This window comes from Hemicordylus capensis, chromosome 1 (genome assembly GCF_027244095.1).
Source record: "Hemicordylus capensis ecotype Gifberg chromosome 1, rHemCap1.1.pri, whole genome shotgun sequence".
NCBI lineage: Eukaryota > Metazoa > Chordata > Lepidosauria > Squamata > Cordylidae > Hemicordylus > Hemicordylus capensis.
The window spans coordinates 34,912,115-34,930,730 of record NC_069657.1 but is presented as its reverse complement, the minus strand read 5'-3'; the positions used below and the strand labels follow the sequence as shown (position 1 = coordinate 34,930,730).

General features: G+C 44.9%; 1 protein-coding gene across 9 annotated transcripts in view; it reads right to left on the bottom strand.

Annotated features, from left to right (window-relative positions):
* LOC128334016 (cation channel sperm-associated auxiliary subunit beta-like) overlaps window positions 1-18,616 on the bottom strand; it is a 216,076-nt gene that overhangs the window by 103,878 nt on the left and 93,582 nt on the right. For all 9 annotated transcript variants that reach the window (XM_053270222.1, XM_053270289.1, XM_053270274.1 and 6 more), the window contains 2 exons: window positions 11,891-11,937; window positions 5,895-6,047 (listed from right to left, as the gene is read on the bottom strand). In XM_053270222.1, the coding sequence (XP_053126197.1) occupies window positions 5,895-6,047; window positions 11,891-11,937 (200 nt within the window). The remainder of the gene's footprint in view (window positions 1-5,894; window positions 6,048-11,890; window positions 11,938-18,616) is intronic.

Sequence of the window (18,616 nt, the reverse complement as noted above, 5' to 3'; positions counted from 1 at the left end):
AAAGCCGCTGCATGGTATTTTATGGTGTTGGTACGAAGTCCCATATCCAAACCGTTCTGTAGAAACAGAAGTTCTGCTACTCTGCAGGTGTCTGGAGTGTGTTTGTGTTGTCTGAAACAATGTAGGAAAACATGCCAGGTAGATTGGTAGATGCTGTTGGTTGATGCTTTTGACACACCAGGATCGTAACAAGGATGCAAGGGTCATAACCGTGGCTCCTTAGGATATTGCGCTCAGTCACCGGTAGCAAGCCTGAACCATGCTGGCAAGCCTGAACCATGCTGGATCTTGATGTAGTACTGGACCTTGTGAAAGAAGTGTGTCTGTTATTGGTAGGAACTATAGATCTTCTACTGCTAGGTGAAGAATCTCTGCAAACCATGGGGGCACAGCCAGTAGGGGGCTCCTAGAATGACCTGCGCTTCCAATAGGCAGATGTGGCACAGGAGGTGGCTGAGGACTGGAGTTGGAGGAAAAGCATTAACGAGCTCCATGGGCCATGGGGCTGACAGGGAGTCTACTGCCTCCACTTGGTGACATGGGAAGCATAAGAAGAAGTGTGGGAGCTGGGTGTTGCAGTGGGATGCAAATAAGTCCACCTTTGGCTGACCCAGAGCCAGTATGAGTTGGGAGAATACTTTTAGGTCCAGTCTCCACTCCACCGGGTGCAACTCTTGTTGGCTCAACCAGTCCGCCTGTACATTGAGGGAGCTGCTGACATGGTGTACCAGGAGGGATGGTAGATGCAACTTGGCCCATTCCATGAGTAGGGATGCTTCCTGATGAAGTAACTGGGAGCGGGTCCTGCCCTGGCAATTTACGTGTGCCTTTGCTGTCGTATTGTCGGTGTTGCCAGCACAGCACATCTCTGTGATTCACTGTGTGTTGGAAGGTTATGAGGACCAGGCAAATCGCTTTCAGTTGATGCTGCAGTGTGATTCTTGCTGGGACCAGGAGACCTGAGGAATGTGCTCCCCAGCCCCAAAGGCTGGCATCGGTTGTGACTATTAACCAAGGAGGATCCAGGAACAGCTTGCCCCAGCAGGTGGGCTGACGCCACCAGAGGAGGGAAGACTTGACTGAGTGAGATAATGTGACCCTTTTGTGCTTCCACTGTGTGATCTCCATTTGATGGGGTAGGAGGAACCAATGTAGCTGGAGAATGTGGAGCCGTGCTCAGGGGACAGCCTCCATACTGGAGACCATTAGGCTCAGGAGTTGGGCCAGCTTGAAGACTGGGACCCTTTGGAGAGTGAGAATTTGTTGAATGAGCTACGTGATCTTCATTTGTGCTCCTCTGGAAGGAATAGTCTATCCTGGATGGTGTCTATGATCATTCCCAGGTGGTTGATCTGTTGTCATGGTTGAAGCTGACCTTGGGTAGAGTTGACTAAGAATTTGTGCGAATTGAGAACGTCGAGGGTGGAGGTGAGGAGAGCTGGTCTTGTGGTAGCAAGCATGACTCATCCCCATAGCTAAGCAGGGTCTGCCCTGGTTGCATATGAATGGGAGACTTGATGTGTGAGCACTGCAAGATATTCCCCTCAGGGGATGAAGCAGCTCTGGGAAGAGCAGAAGGTTTCAAGTTCCCTCCCTGGCTTCTCCAAGATAGGGCTGAGAGAGATTCCTGCCTGCAACCTTGGAGAAACTGCTGCCAGTCTGTGAAGACAATACTGAGCTAGATAGACCAATGGTCTGACTCAGTGTATGGCAGTTTCCTATGTTTGATAGCAGATTCCATTGACTGTGATTGGATCAGGAGATCGTCAGAATATGTGAAAATCCTGATGCACTGGAGTCGGAGGTGTGCCATTAGGGCTGCCAGGACTTTGGTGAACATCCGGGGGGCCTAAGAGAGGCCAAACTGAAGCATTGTGTATTGGTAGTGTTGGCTGTCATAGGTGAAGCAAAGGAGGTGCAGGGAGTTCTGGTGGATAGGAACATGGAACAGTTTTCTCTCTAACAGGGATTCTCAGATGTTGTTGACTGCAACTCCCATAATCTCTAAGCAAAAGCCATTGCAGCTGGGGATTCTGGGAATTGTAGTCAACAACATCTGGGAATCCTTGTTAGAGGGAACACTTACGTGGAGGTATGCCTCAGTGAGGTCGATGGATGCCAGGTAATATGTGTGGTGGAGTACCTCCCACTATGGAGTGTAGGGTTTCCATGAGAAACTTTCTGCATTTCACCCACTTGTTGAGATACTTTAGGTCTAGGACTGTCCTGGACGATCCATCTTTTTTGGGCATGGTGAACAAGATTGAGAAGATACCCCATCACTCTTGGTGTTTTGGAACTGGTTGTATGGCTGAGATGGTGAGTAGGTGATGTATTGCCTCCTTTAGTGACACATGCTTGTGAGGGGATTTGGAGCGAAGAGCCGGCAAGAACCAGTTGTTGGGACGGGCTGTCAACTTGATCTTGCAACCATGTGGTATTGGGTCCAGTACCCATCTGTCTGATATGGAGGCCTCTCAGGAGTAAAAATTTCTGGATAGGCGGCCTCCCACTCTGGGAGAGTCAGGAGGTTTGTTGGAATTTAGGTTGTTGGCCCAATTGCTGTCTTGGGACAGCGGTCCTGGTGTTGAATCTGGGCCTGTTCCAGGTGGGTCTCTGTGACCTATTGTCTCTGTCTCTGGGATGGAAATTGTTCCAAAAGGCACAAAAGGGTTGGTTGAATAGTCGTGTAGGACTCCTGTCATCTTTGCATATGGATGAAGGAAGCATTTTTTCCTTATCCTTTGTTTGGAAGCAGTGAAAGTGACTGCTGAAAGATTTTGGCATGAAATTGCATCTCTGTTTGGCCTACAGCTGCAATAGAAAGAAAGAAAGAAAGAAAGAAAGAAAGAAAGAAAGAAAGAAAGAGAAAGAAAGAAAGAAAGAAAGAAAAAGAAAGAAAGAAAGAAAAAGAAAGAAAGAAAGAAAAAGAAAGAAAGAAAGAAAAAGAAAGAAAGAAAGAAAAAGAAAGAAAGAAAGAGAAATGGCATCTACTTGCCAGTGCTTCAGCCATAGCATGCGTCTGGCTACCACATTGTTTACTGTAGCCCATACTCCGAAGCGTACTGTATGTAGTGTCCCAGTGACACATCTGTGATGAAAGCTTGGGCTTTTTGAATCTTCAGTAGAATCTGCCTCTGCCTGAGTGGATCGGGGGTTGGGGAGGTTGAAGGAGCTCATCTGTCCACAGGAGGGATGCTCTGGAAATGATGGAGCGGCTATGGAGGCTCAGATGGATAGAGAGATCGAGTGATTGTTCTTTCGGAGCTGAAATTCCAGTTTCTTCTCTGTAGGGTCCTTGAGAACTGATTCACCATCATGAGGTAGAATTGCTCCTGATGTGAGTGCTGCCACTGGTGTGTCAAAAGGGGGGCATCTAAAACAAGGCTGCTACTGTGGGAACAAAACTATAATGTTTGTTAGCCAGCATTCTTTTGCATCGATGGGGCTTGCCACTCTTGTCTCACTACTTCCATGAAGATCTCAGGGAGAGGAAATAGAAGGTCTTGAGAAGAGGTTGTAGGGAGCCCCAGAGACTCCGTTGAGGGTGCTGAAGTGCCCTGTAGGTTCTCTATTTGGAGACTTAGGATATGGAATGCTTTAACAAATAAGTTAGAGATGTCCTCAGATGGGAAAAGTCTATGTGAGTGGGCTGAGGGCTCAACCTGTTGGCTGTCAGACTATTCTCTTTAGGCTGAGGTTCGTGGCCTGGGTTATTGGAGAGCTTTGGGGGGGCAATGGCAGGTTCCAGGGGGAGCAGGGGGTCCACTGGTCCCCATGTGTGAGGGTCTGGAGAATCATAATCCAAAATGCTGGATGAATGAGCAGAAGACTGCTTCCTATGTGTGTGTATAGATTCTTTTGATCTCTATTTTTAAGCTTGGATTTGTAGGTTGATTTACGCTTTTGTCTCTTTTCTCTCTTTTTAGGAGAGGAATCAGATGAGGAAGAAGAGGAAGAGTCCTGAGAAGAAGAGGAGGACTGATCACAGGGTCTGTGGTGCCTTTTGGTGGATCTTCTTTTGGGATTATGTTGTTCAAGGGTTTGGTTCAGCACAGAGTAGAACCAGGTCCACCATGACTCAGGGACCTCCCCTGGGAAGGGGGAAGGAGGAGGCAGTAACAGGTTGGTGGTTTCCAGGGGCACCCTAGGAGTAGGGGGCACAATCGGGACCATGGGCCCAGCAGGGTGAGGACTCATCAGAACTGGTGTAGCTGGGGTGACCAGCAAGGAAGATGCCTTTCGCAGGTCTTTCTATTTGGTGGTCAGCATGTTGTCAGGCGCCAGAGTGCTCGGATTCCCTCCACCTCCCAGAAGCCTCTGAGAGTTCGCTATGTTGACCCCCAGCGGAATCTCCAGCTCTGCTGGGGTGGGATGGCCTGCCGCAGAGTTTTTCCTCTTGTTTTTGTTTGGTGCCAGTTCTTCACCTGGCAATAGCATTGGAATCGGCTGCGGCATGTCCACAGGCCTGTGCCCCTTGTTAGAGGACTGTGCGGGAGGAGCAGGATGCTCAGAAATCTTTTCCATAAGAACGACGATGCCAGGTCTTTCAGGGTGTCGGGGGGAAATGGAGCAGTAGCGCTTCCTAATGCATTAGATGGTTGTGCAGGGGGCTCCTGAATGACCCTCAGGGTGTTTCTGGCCCTTCTCCCCCCCCCACGCTCCCAAAGAGGATGCAGTGGTCTGTGATGGGGCGCTTACCAGGCTGAAAGGAGGCCATTGAGTTCTCCCCCTTTGGCATTAGGACATTCAAGATGCCCGACTACTGAGGCTCCATCGGCAGAAGGGAGAAGGGGTGAAAGAAAAGGCAGTCAGAAGGCAAGGTGGGGAAGGAGAAAGGAAGTTTTTCAGGGTTGATTTTTTTAAAGTCAAAAGAAGCAAAGACTGTGGTGAGAGAAGGCAAAAGGCTTGGAGAACGGGATGAGAGTCAGAATAAGGGAGAATAAGCTAGATGCCAGACAAAGTTGACGGCTCTGGAGCTGTTGCAGGACAAACTAAACTGGGAAGGGCTATCCTCCAGGGCCTCCTAAAGGCTTTGCTAATTAGTATTGCCCTGTCCTCTGGAGCATGCTGGGAGGATAACCCATGTGAGATGTCCTCACCCAGCAGCCGAGAAAAACGCCACTCCTCTCCTTTTTTGGTGTGTTATGAAGCTCAAATACAGACACCCACATGACCCTACTGTCTATGAGCAGAATGAGCAAGCCAGGGAGAAGAAGATAATCCTCTCCCCTTCAGTGTCATATCAAGCTGTTGGACCCTTTCTGCAGTCCAAGGTACTTCCTAATAATGAATTTTTGAGCTGCTCCGAACTGGAGTAAAGTGTAAGAATGAAAGCAATAAAAGCTGGAATGCCACCTCTAAAAGTTTCCCTTTTCAAACAAAATTTGTATAGCTCTGAGAAAAAAAGATATGTGTCAGAATGAAGCTGGAAGGGAACAGAAGGCTATCAAATCCTCAGTCCCTGCTATGAAGCAGTGCCATCCCCCCATCCTATGCAATATTATTGATATGATGCTATGATAAAATAGGAGCAATAGATGCTTTGAAGATGTTCAAAAACCAAGTAGGTAATATGGAGTGAAGTTGATGACATAAACAATGCTATTCTTTCCCATCAGAACCAATTCCTGCACTCATAGTCCTTGCCCAGTGTCTGGCAATTGTGACAGGCCATATGGATCAAGCTGGGGTCTGGGGAGCTTGAATTGCAAAATTTAAGTAATGATGGTTGAAATGCCCTTTGACCTAAGTGAGGTTGAGACTCTATTATACCAAATAATTTAGTGTTTGAACTTTTACAATGACATAACAAAGCAGATAATCCATTCTAAATAACAATCTAATAACATATAAGCAAATCAACTGCAGTGGTGTCCTTTTGCATACTGTACCTGTTGAGATAAAACAGCTATGCCAGTATTCTGCTGAGCATCAACAAGAAAAGAAACAACTCGTCGAGAAACCAGCTTTTCGCCTTTTGCTCTTTGAGGCAAACAACTGTACCATTTTGTAAATGGATCATTGCTATAGAAACAGGTAGATTCCTATTAAAAAGATTTCTCAAATTAAAAAGAAGATAATAGACTGGTAGTATCAACAGATGTAGGGATACATAATGGTTTTGGCTTTTAAAAGGATTGCTAATGAATCTGTTCAGTACTATTAATGTATCAGAAAAACTTCAGTTTAAGATGCAAGTTAAGTTGCTTACAATTTTACTAGTGCTTTAAAAAGCATGGAAACTGCAAGTAAAAGTGGTTACCTTAACTTCCATGCCATGTTATCAGTCAAGACATTGTACAGTCTGGTATATTATATTAGCCTGACAGATTAGGCTCCATGTGCCCACACTTTGTCTTGGTTTGAGGAGGGATGCCTCTAGGTAGACGTTCAACAGGTGCAGATTCCAAAATACCTTGCTAGAGGCGCACCTGATGACTTTCTGCCTGATGCATTGCTACAAGACACAGTGCTTCCCCAAAATGTCCAGGCAGAAACTCAACAGGCCCACAGTCAATCCACAATCACATATTTTGCACATTTCACACATTTGCTGTAGCACGTGCTACGATGCAGCTGATGGATTTGTGCCAGATGTATTGTGACATCATCCACAGCATCCCATGAATGGCAAGCACCATGCAGTACATCTGCATTCTTACAGCTGTAGTCCTCAAACAGTGTGCACTGGATTCAAGAGGTACTTTTGCTTTGGAAAATCATTTAGTTTGACAATTGCTCACACAGCCAAAAGTGGCATCAGCAGTCGGATGAATTGTAGCAAGCTAGATCAACTCTTTAATTCCCCCTAAGCTTTTATGAGCAACGTCTTGCAAAACTAAAAAATCATATAATCATGAGTACCCAGAATGTTGGGGGGCAATATGCTAAATCATTGTAAACCGCTTAGAGAGCTTCCAGCTATAGAGTGGTATATAAATGTAAGTGCTATTGTGATTGCTATATATGATGTCTGCAAATAGAAGAGATTCCATTATTATAACCATTTATACTTCCCCCCCCAAAAAAGCTTTCACCTTTTTTGGAGTAAACTTCTCAAAAACAGGAGGATGGGTGTAAATGAAACATAAAGGCAGGGGCATATCTAGGGTGGGGCAGGCAGGGCACGCGCCCTGGGTGCCACTTGAAAGGGGGCGCCGTTCTTAAAAAAAAAAATTTTTTTTTAAATGGCTGCTGAAAACAAAATGGCCACAATGCATGCTCAAATGGGCTCTGTGAGGCCCTAGGCCATGCCAGGCCTTGCAGAGGCCATTTGAGTATGCACAGTGACCATTTTGTTTTCAGTGGCCATTTAAAAAATTTTTTAAAAATGGCCACCGCACATAATCAAATGGTCCCTGCGAGGCCCTAGAGGCCAGCAGGGGGAGGGGGGGCCTTTGCAGACCCCCTACACATGGCCTTTAGGAAGACCCCCTGAAGGGGCTGCAGGTTATTTCTTTAAAAATATATAATATGTCACTGTACACATTTATTTTGGCACTAAGTACAGAGAATCAGGGCTTGTGAATACTGAGCTGAAGCTTATGAGCTAGGATTGTATTCATTTGCTCTTACTTTGCTTCTTGTGATAAGTGAGTTAAATGTGATGTCTTAATAATATGGCTATTAATGGTGAGTTTGTCTTTGAATCAGTGTGAACTCCTTAATATTAAGGTCCACTGGGAGTTTCTTGCTCTCTTTCTCTCATTTTAACTATCTTTCTGAAATACTTGAATATATTCCAAGCAGTGACACAGTTAACTTTAATTATTTTCAGAGTATCTGGGAAAAGTCAAATTCTCCATTTATTTTTAAAACTTATATAACAGTGATGCTACAATGCATGGCAGAGAATTAGACAGGCACTTCTGTTTAGTTTTCCAAATACACCTCCACAGAGTTTTTGGGTATTTCATGAGCCCCAGCATACTGAAATTTGTAGTTTCCCAGCATTTTTTGGTCTGGCTACATCCACTGCTAAATAGTTTTTGAAATATTAAAAGATTAACAAGCTTGACTTGTGTTTTTCAGCTGATATTATGGTAAAGTTATCTGAAAGATGGGTGTCAGATGTTTGGACAGGGGGTGCAATTTCAGTGCTTGCCCTAGGCGCTATTTCCCCTAGATACGCCTCTGCATAAAGGGGAAATCAAGAGGGCCAAATCTCTCCAAATGTGTGGAGGTTATGTAAAACCATTAATTATTATTAATAATAATAGTTAAACAACATATACTGCTTCTCAACAAAAATGTTCTCAAAGTGGTTTACATAGAAAAAAGAATAGGATGGTTCCTGGTCTCAAAGGGCTCACAATCTAAAACAATCATAATAATAGAAGGGTAGAAAAGCTCATCATCAAGTTCAAGATGATGCCAATGGAAATTCTGCCCAAATGAGAAGAATAAAAAGGAACACAGACTCTGGCAAAAGAAATGTAGGGCGACTATAAGGGATGGGGGGGGGGGTAATTTGAGGAGTGTATGGCTAAAAACATCCAGTAAACAATAAAAATGTCATTAACACATCAGAAATAGGAAAACATTCAAGGATGTGATTGCGCTGTTAGATGACAAAGGATGCTTAAGGAGAATGGAGATTGCAAAGAAGCTGAATGAATACTTTGCATGCATCTGTTTTTACTACTGGTGATATAGGGCAGTTACCTATAGTTTCTGAGTGGATGTTCTAGGATAGGGCACGTAAAGAACTGCGTCAAATACAGGTGACGTTAAATGATGTTATAGGACATATCAAAAGATTAAAAAGTAATACATAACAAAGTCCAGACAACATCCACCTGAGAGGTTTTAAGGGAATTCAAATGTGGAATCACTGGATTTCAAATGGGGGGGGGATGTCGCTTGTTCCTAAAATTAGACTCTGTCCCAGAGGACTAGAACGTAGCTCATATAATGCCTGTTTTTAAAGAAGAGATCCAGGAGGACTCAAGAAGTCACAGGCTGGTTACCTTAATATCTGTTCCAGATAAATTCCTGGAAAGCATACTAAAGTTATTATATACTTAAATTATTGGGCTTATAGAATAATTGGTTAATGAAGTGAAAGTGGTGGTAACCCTGTGGGAAAGTGACCATTGTCACCTTGGAATTTATATCAAGGGGAGGGAACAGTGAATGAAAGAATTCTTAAAGGTGAAAAGAGTCCAAGAGGGATGGAAGATTCTAAAAGTGAAATACTGAAGGTACATTTGCAAACAATTCCCATGAGAAGGTGTCAGAACACCTCTCCCCCGGTGCCTCCCAAGTCCAGGGATGTGCTTTGTTTTATGAAATTTTATATCAATTGTGTCAACACGTTCATGGAATTTCATGGGTTATTACTTGCTTTTGCTGCCACCATATGATTATGTTTATCACCCTGCTCTCAGTAAATAACTTCTTGGTTATGTAGACTTGCGAGTGCAGGATAGGTATGTGTATTCAGTGCATATAGTGAGACAAAGAATAACAAGTTTATTATTATCACCCAGGCTTTTAATTAGATTAATGGTTTTACATTTTTAATGTTGGTTTGAAATGATTTTAATGGTAATAATTTTAATGTTTAAATGATTTTAATTGTTGATTTAGTTTTGATCTTAATTGTTAACTGATTCTAATTTGTTTTGATGTAAGCCATTTTTGGAAGGGTGGTGTAGAAATCAAATAAATTATTAATATTATTATTATTATTATTATTATTATTATTATTATTCACTTAAGATGTAAATAAGGATCTCTGCATAGCAGGGCACATAGACTTCATTACAATGTTGCTAAATCAATCAGCTGTTAGACACCACACAGAAAGTTTGGATCTTCTTTCTGGGTGCAATACTTTTGTATGTTGCATAACTTAAGACAGGTGTTTTCTACTGTATCTGTGATTCTTGGTGTAACAACCTAGACCTCTTTTCTGTTTAACCAGGAGTTTTGCCTCTGGGCACCTTTCTCTCTCACGATTCCCCCTCAGGCTTTTTACTCCAAACCCCAGAATATTGTTCCAGTGCTCTACTGACTTCTTACAGTCTCTGAACATCAAATAACCAAAAATTCATACAATTTCCCTTGTTCAGTCACCCACACAGAAACTGAGCTCTGCTCTCCTGTCCTACGCAGTCAATAACTCCTAACCAATGCTACAACTGTCACCAACTGACTCCTAGTCAATCTTCCTCTCAACATTCCATGAAGCTCTTCCCACGACCAAGTGGGAAGGGCTACCCTGTTATGTGGGGAGGAAGCCCGAAAGTGTTTGCCTCCCCACAGACGATCACATGGAACTCCCTGGGTGGGCGGATTGCCTGACCAGACGAGCGGCTGCTTTGCTTGGGCGATCCTGCGCCTGGCCGCGGCTCATCCGGCAGCTCCAGGGGTCGGGCGAAGGGAAGTGCTGCTGTGCGCTGCCCAGCTCCCTGGAGCCTCAGTAATGCACCATGCAAGTGTGGATTTCTGGGGGCTCCCTCCCCTCTCCCCTAGTGTGTCCGCCGTGGCTGCAATAGTTGTGGCAGACACACGACCGAAAAAACAGGGTCAATGGAGTGCTTGCTCCGTTAACCTTGTTTAAAGGGGAGGGCATTTAGGTGGGCTTGCCACCGGGAGTCGCACAATTCCCGTCACTGTACACGAGCAGCAGAAACCGGGCTGGGTTCCCTTAGCCTGGTTTCTGCTGCTTGTGTAAATCGTCTCCATGTGTGGTTGCTATGGCAACTCTCTCTCTCTCTTTCCAGCACTCTGCAGGTACATTTCTTCACAGAAGGAAATATGGGCAACATCTGAAGAAACTAGTGTGGATGTGCAACTGTTGAGAAACTCTCTCAACAGCTAAGAAGCAAAGAGGGCAGGGTCCTAGAACCAAGGAAGGAACCTTTTTCCACAAAAGAGTGGTCTGAACCTGTAGAGATGGTGTCAGAAACACAAAAGCTCAGAATGAACTGAAGCTTGTGTGTTGGTGGGGATATTAAAAAAACAACAAAAAGGGCAAGTTTCTTACCTGTAACTGGATTTCTGCTGGTGATCCTCTGTACATTCACACTTCTGGGTTTTAGCACCTGTGCAAGACCCAATTCAGAATCTTCTAGAGCTTTATATCAAGCTCTTTTTTTGACTCCAGCCATGTCCCTTAAGCATCACTCATGCAATATAAGAGTGCCCACACCCAATCTCTCTCAGTTTGATTGACTATCACAATAGATAAATTGTGCTAATTTGGCAAAGAGGCACCTTTTAACATGGTGATTCTCTTTATTTAGCAGGGGGAGAGTAAATGGCCCTATCCACCCCCAGCACAGTACTTCTAGTGACTGTTGCTGGTGTCTATCTTGTTTCTTTTTAGATTGTGAGCCCTTTGGGGGCAGGGAGCCATCTTATTTATTTATTTATTATTTCTCTGTGTAAACCACCCTGAACCATTTCTGGAAGGGTAGTATAGAAATCGAATGAATGAATAAAATATAGTTTAAAAGCTCCAACGGGGGGAGTGATTGTTATGTAAATGCATAGAAGACCATTTGAAGGACTCCAGTTACAGGTACCCTTCTTCTTTGTGATCTCTGTGCAATCACACTGCTGGGAGAATAGGAAGTTTACTTACCAGGATGAAACTCTTTAGGCCCGTTCCGACAACACACAGAACCATGGTGAAAACCTGGCTCCACACAATGTCCCGGGGTCTTGAAAACATGCATTGCCCCCTCCCCAGCCCACATCAGTATCTATTTGCAATTTAGGTTAGAATAAACCAAGATCACTCATGTCATCTTATGTTATGAACTGTTATGAAGTACAGTTCTGTGTTACCTTTCAGATTCTGTGCTGAGCACATACACTGAATCCTCCCGACTCTACTCAGCTAAGCCTCATTAAGCCTTATCATTATTTGTCTTACCTGGCTCAATGTTTTATCTTTGTTGAATGACAGACTAATATAGTCCACTGGAAGAGAAGGATAGAAGGATAATTCAGTGTCTGTATTCTTAGAATAGAGTTTACAATATGTATCCAGCCATCTAGTTTGATTGTGGAGGCTTGCAAAAGATTAGGGCCAGATTTTATGCACTTCAAAATATATGGTCATATGCAAGATTGACTGTCATAGAATTTTTTTTGTAATTCTTGTCCACAAATAGATAGCACCCTCAAAAACCAAATCTATAAATTAACAGTTATTAGCCATGATAGCGAAATTCAGGGGCGTAACTATAATAGGGCAAGGGGAGACAGTTGTCTGTGGGCCCACTGCCTTGGGGGGGAGCCCAGAGGCAAGTCACATGACTGACTCCCCCAGCCACGCACCCGCCCGGGCTTCCTTCAGTTGTATTCATCCTCCAAAATCGATGTGAGTGTTAAGACCTGGAGCTACCAGAACAGCATGTCTTTCTTTAGTACCATTAAATGACTTGCATCCTCTCTCTCTCTCTCTCTCTCTCTCTCTCACTATGCTTTTTGTTACCACTATTCAGCCTCATTTAAGATTTCTTTACTTCATGAGCTGAGCTTCAGTGAGGGGAGGCATTTAAAAATCTTGTCTCTGGGCCCACTCCAACCTTGCTACACCCCTGGTGAAATTGAACCTTTTACAGCAAGGGTGGGCAAACCTGGCCCTCCAGATATTGTCGAACTACAACTCCCAGCATCTCCAGCCACAATAGGTTCTGGATGGGGTGCTGCGAGTTGTAGTTAAACAACATCTGGAGGGCTAAGTTTGCCCACCTCTGGTTTAGAGCAAGTATCTCCTCAGTGTTCAGTGCTGAGGATAAACAACAGGGGAAGGTTGTTTCCTAAATTCCTTGCTTGTACACTTCCTAGAAGCACCTGTTGTTGAAAACAAGATACTAGGCCGGATTAGGGATGTACACGGAATGGGATTTGCATTCCATTCCTAGCTCAGAGCAGAACACAGATCCCCAGAACATTCCATAAGAACAAGCAGTCAAGATCTTTCTTAAGCCTTTTTCACATGTTATGTTCAATGCACGTACAATCTATGAACTGTATGTGCATGTACAGATCTGTATGACTATGCACGTAAATTTGCACGTACAAACTGTATGCATGTACAGTTACAAATTCTCTTCAGAGCACATACATCTGTACACTGGATTTGAAGGGGACTTCATCTAGGCTCACTTTTGAAATGAACACATGTATGGTCATTTACACAAAACATGTACATGTATAAGGGTCTCGGGACCGACGCACATTGCAGGTCACACGCTTGATCTGGTCTTTCACTCTGATCAGGATGGTGCTCTGTGGGTGGGGACTCCTGTGATTTCCCCATTGTCATGGTCAGACCACCATCTGGTTAAGGTTGGACTCATAGTCACACCCCACCTTCACAGGGGCGAGGGGCCCATTAGAATGGTCTGCCCAAGAAGGTTATTGGATCCAATAAGGTTCCAAGAACCCCTGCTAACTTGGCAAAGAGGCATCTTTTAATGTGGTGATTCTATTTATTTAGCAGGGGGAGAGTAACTGGCCTTATCCACCCCCAGCACAGTACCTCCAGTGACTGTTGCTGGTGTCTATCTTATGTTTCTTTCTAGATTGTGAGCCCTTTTGGGACAGGGATCCATCTTATTCGCTTGTTGTTTCGCTGTGTAAACCACCCTGAGCCATTTTTGGAAGGGCGGTATAGAAATCGAATGAATGAATGAATGAATAAGAAAGAAGCCTTGGAGGGATTTAGTGTTGGCTCTGCCGCTGATCCTGTTGATGTCCTGTTAGAGGACTGGAACAGCAAGCTCACCAGGGCAGTAGACATGATCGCACCTAAGTGTCCCCTCCGACCCGCTTCAAAATTGGCCCCTTGGTATAAGGAAGAACTATGGGGGCTGAAGCAGTGAGGTAGACGACTGGAGCGCAAGTGGAGGAAGACTCGATTCAAAACTGACAGATTACAACATAGCCCAGAGCACAGAATAATGAAGATGGTGAAAATACCAATCTTGCAAAATCAGTATGGAGGACTATGATGTAACAACAGAACACCAAAACAATTTAACTATTTCCCAAAGTAGTGGATAAAGAGAAATACGCTGTAATGATTGTCCGTTCTGCTATCTGAGACTTGTGAAGATGATAATTCTTTCATTTGTAAGTCCTTGACATAAAGAGATGTATTGTAATAACAGTCCGTTCTGTTATCTGGAGCTTGTAATAATAATTCTTTCACTGGGAGGTATCCTGCCGCCACAAAAGCTTTTCAAAACGAACGCACCGGCGGGGGGAAAGCAGCGGGGGTGTGTGTAAGTACACCCTCCCCTACCCTTAAAGAGCCACCCACACCAGTGCCGGACCGCCGGACCGCCCTCATGTCCGGACTGGTCCGGAGGCCTTCAGAATGGCCTCTGGAATGGTCCGGGCTCATCCCTACAAAGTAGTGATTCTTTTTGGCCCATATTGCATCCGCAAGTTCACGTCCAGCGGAGTTGTCCAGGGTTGTGAGAGGGGTAGTGAGTGCCCCTCCTCCCTTGAATCAGAATTTGGAACCATCTATAACCCGCTGTGATGTGTTTAATGATTTCTTTGTGGATAAAATCTCATATCCGGGCCTGTATTTGGATTCAAAGTCCACAATTATTGCAGTGTCTGAATCGGAGGTGTCCAGTGACTCCTCTTATGTGGTTAGGTTGGATGAGTTTCAGTTTGTGATTCGTGAGGATGTGGACAAGCTGCTTGGAGCAATGCAGTCTACCACCTGTTCTCATGACCCTTGCCCGAAGTGGCTAATACTATCTGGCAGGGAGGTTGTTGTAGAAGGCCTGGTAGAGATCATAAATGCTTCTCTGAGGGAGAGCAGGATGCCTCCTTGTCTTAAGGAGGCAATTATTAGACCACTTCTGAAGAAGCCTGCCCTGGATTCCTCAGAGTTGAGCAACTATAGGCCTGTCTCCAAACTTCTGTGGCTGGGCAAGGTAATTGAGAGGGTGGTGGCCTCCCAACTCCAGGCAGTCTTGGATGAAACTGATTATCTAGACTCATTTCAGATCAGCTTTCAGGTGGGCTATGGGGTGGAGACTGCCTTGGTCGGCCTGATGGATGATCTCCAATTGGGAATTGACAGAGGAAGTGTGACTCTGTTGGTCCTTTTGTACCTTTCGGAGGCTTTCAATACTATTGACCATAGTATCCTTCTGGAGCGTCTGAGGGGGTTGGGCTGGGGGGCACTGCTTTGCGATGGTTCCACTCCTATCTCTCAGGTGGATTCCAGATGGTGTGTCTCAGGGATTGTTCTTCAAAAATTGAACTTTGGTATGGTGTCCCTCAGGGCTCCATATTGTCTCCAATGATGTTTAACATCTACATGAAGCCACTGGGAGAGATCATCAGGAGATTTGGTGCAGGGTGTTATCAGTATACTGATGACACCCACATCTATTTCTCCATGTCAACATCATCAGGAGAAGGCATAACCTCCCTAAATGCCTGCGCCTGGAGGCAGCAGTGGGCTGGATGAGAGGTAACAGGCTGAGACTGAATCCAGATAAGACGGAGGTACTTATTGTGCAGGCTCAGAACTCGAGTGATGATTTTGATCTGCCTGTTCTGGATGGGGTCAAACTTCCCCAGAAGGAACAGGTATGCAGTCTGGGGGTGCTTCTGGATACAAAACTCTCCCTGGTGTCCCAGGGCGAGGCAGTGGTCAGAGGTGCCTTTTATCAGCTTCAACTGATATGCCAGCTGCGTCAATTTCTTGAAATAAATGACCTCAGAACACTAGTACATCTGCTGGTCACCTCCAGACTTGACTTCTGCAATGTGCTCTATGTGGGGCTGCCTTTTACATAGTCTGGAAACTGCAGTTAGTCCAGAATGTGGCGGCCAGATTGGTCTCTGGGTCACCTCTGAGACACCATATCACTCCTATCTTAAAAGATCTACACTGGCTGCCAGTAAGTTTCCGGGCAGAGTACAAGGTTTGGGTTATAACCTATAAAGCCCTAAACAGCTTGGGCCCTGGGTATTTAAGAGAATGTCTTCTTCGCTATGAACCACACTGCCCATTGAGATCATCTGGAGAGGTTCGTCTGCAGTTGCCACCAGCTCATCTGGTGGCTACTTGGGGACGGGCCTTCTCCATTGCTGCCCTGAAGCTTTGGAACACACTTCCTGCTGAAATAAGAGCCTCCCCATCTCTTACAACTTTTAATGGGCTGTCAATATGCATTTGTTCACCCAGGCTTTTAATTAGATACTGTTTTAATTGTGTTTTAATAGTTTTAACTTTTTAATTTTAATTGTTGAAATGTTTTAATCTTTTATTGGCTGTTTATTGTTTTGTAAACCGCCCAGAGAACTTGTGTTTTGGGCGGTATAGAAATGTATTAAATAAATAAATAAATAAAGCTAAAGTGTGCCGTTGAGTCGGTGTCGACTCCTGGCAACCACAGAGCCCTGTGGTTGTCTTTGGTAGAATACAGGAGGGGCTTAACGTTGCCATCTCCTGCACAGTATAAGATGATGCCATTCAGTATCTTCCTGTATCACTGCTGCCCGATCTAGGTGTTTCCCATAGTCTGGGAAACATACCAGCGGGGATTCAAACCAGCAACCTCTGGCTTGCTAGTCAAGTCATTTCCCACTGCACCATTAGGTGGCTACAGACAGCTATATGTACACAATGTAATGTTTTAATAGGGGTTCCGGGTTTTAGCATTCTCTTGTTCACATGGAAGGGCCTCCCATTACATGCACAAGAAAGAGGCCTTGTGTGGAAATCACTTCCCACATAAAAGAGTACTTTTCTACATTGCTGATACCTCTCCAGATATAGGACTGCTATATGAATACAATTAACTGTTGGGTTGATGAAGCTGAAGCATAATGAGAATATTTATACCAAATTTCGTGTATCAAAAAAGCAATCCAGGCTTTAATTCTTATCTCCAGGATGCAACTCTGCACACATTTACTCCTGAATGAGTAATTGTTTTGTCATTAGTGAGATAACCTTATTTTTCTTTAGTTTTCTTCTTTAAAAAATGTTGGCCTGCGAGTGCAGAATGGAAAGGAAATAGCCTCTGGCCTCTGCTCTGGCCAAAGGAGTAAGGGCCACTGGATCACTGCAGACTCCGACTCCCAGGAAGATCACAGCAAGAGCAGAAGTGGCTTGCCTTAAGGACCCGGGAGGGGGCACAGCTGGCTCTAGTTCCTGGCAGCTCCAGTTGTGCCTCTTTTGTTAATGGCTGCCTGCAGGCTGGCCATTTATCAGGTAGAGCTGTGCAGGCTGGCTGATCATTGATCAGCCCTCACAGCACTACCTGATGACTGGCTAGCCTACCGGCAACGTGTCTTTTGTTAAAACTAGGGAGAGGCAGAATGGGAAAAAGAGCTGCAACTGGAGCTGCCAGGAAAAACAGGTTGCTTACCTGTAACTTATGATCTGGATGGGATCTGTTTTAGTGCAGGGACCACGCAGGCTGATTAATTAGCTCCTCTTGACGCCCCGCCCAACTGCATGTGCCGTGCTGTTGATATTGGCGGTTGGGGTGTCTCTCACTCAGTTTCTTGCAGACCGCACTAAGACGATCCACAAAATACATGCATCTCTCCTCCAACAGGACTGCAGCGGGGGTGGTTCGGGAGGGACTTATGGCTACAATGGATCCCATCCAGATCATAAGTTACAGGTAAGCAACCTGTTTATCTGGAATGAGATCCGTTGTACCCATAAGGAATGGGTGATTAGCAAGCTACCCCTCAAGGAGGCGGGTGCAGTCGACCCAAAGCTTAAGCTAAAATCCTCTTTAGCACAGATCTCCCAAAATCTGCTTCCCTTGCCATCCGCAAATCAAGTGCATAATGTTTGATGAATGGCTGTTGAGAAGACCAAGTGGCAGCCATGCATATATCTGACATTCTGATGCCTGACAAATGGGCTGCCGATGCCGCATAAGCTCTTGTTGAGTGTGCCCGCACTATTCTGGGTGGCACCAACCCTTGACATTTATATGCCTGAAAAATAAGCTCCACTACCCAGTGGGCTAGGCATTGTCGTGATATAGCCTGTCCTTTACATTTGCCTCTGTAAGATACAAATAGCTTCTTGCTCTTTCTGAAGCTGCAGGTCCTGTCAAGGTAATGCAACAGGGCCCTTCGAACATCTAATGAATGTAGAGCTCTTTCCAAATCTGTAGTCGCATTCTGGAAGAAAGCAGGTAGAAATCTCCTGATTTAAATGAAACTCCGACACCACTTTTGTGCGAAAACGAGGATCCAGTCTCATCACCACCTTGTGAGGATAGAACTGTCCATAAGGTTTGTCCACGCAAAGTGCAGTCAGCTCACTTACACACTTTGCTGATGTGATCGCCACCAGGAAAACCATCTTGAGTGTGAGAACATGCAGGGGCACAACAGCTAGAGGCTCAAATGGTTGCTCTGTAATTGCCGACAACACCAAACACAGGCTCCACTGTTCCATTGGCTTTCGGACAGGTGGGTACAAATTGTTGATGCCTTTCATGAAGCGTTTAGATTCTGGATGAGAAAACACTGTTTTCCCATCCCAGCCCTTATGCCACGCTGAAATAGCAGCTAAATGCAATTTGATAGATACATTGGCGAGTCTCGCCATCTTCAATGTAGTAAGGTACAGCAAAACCTCCTT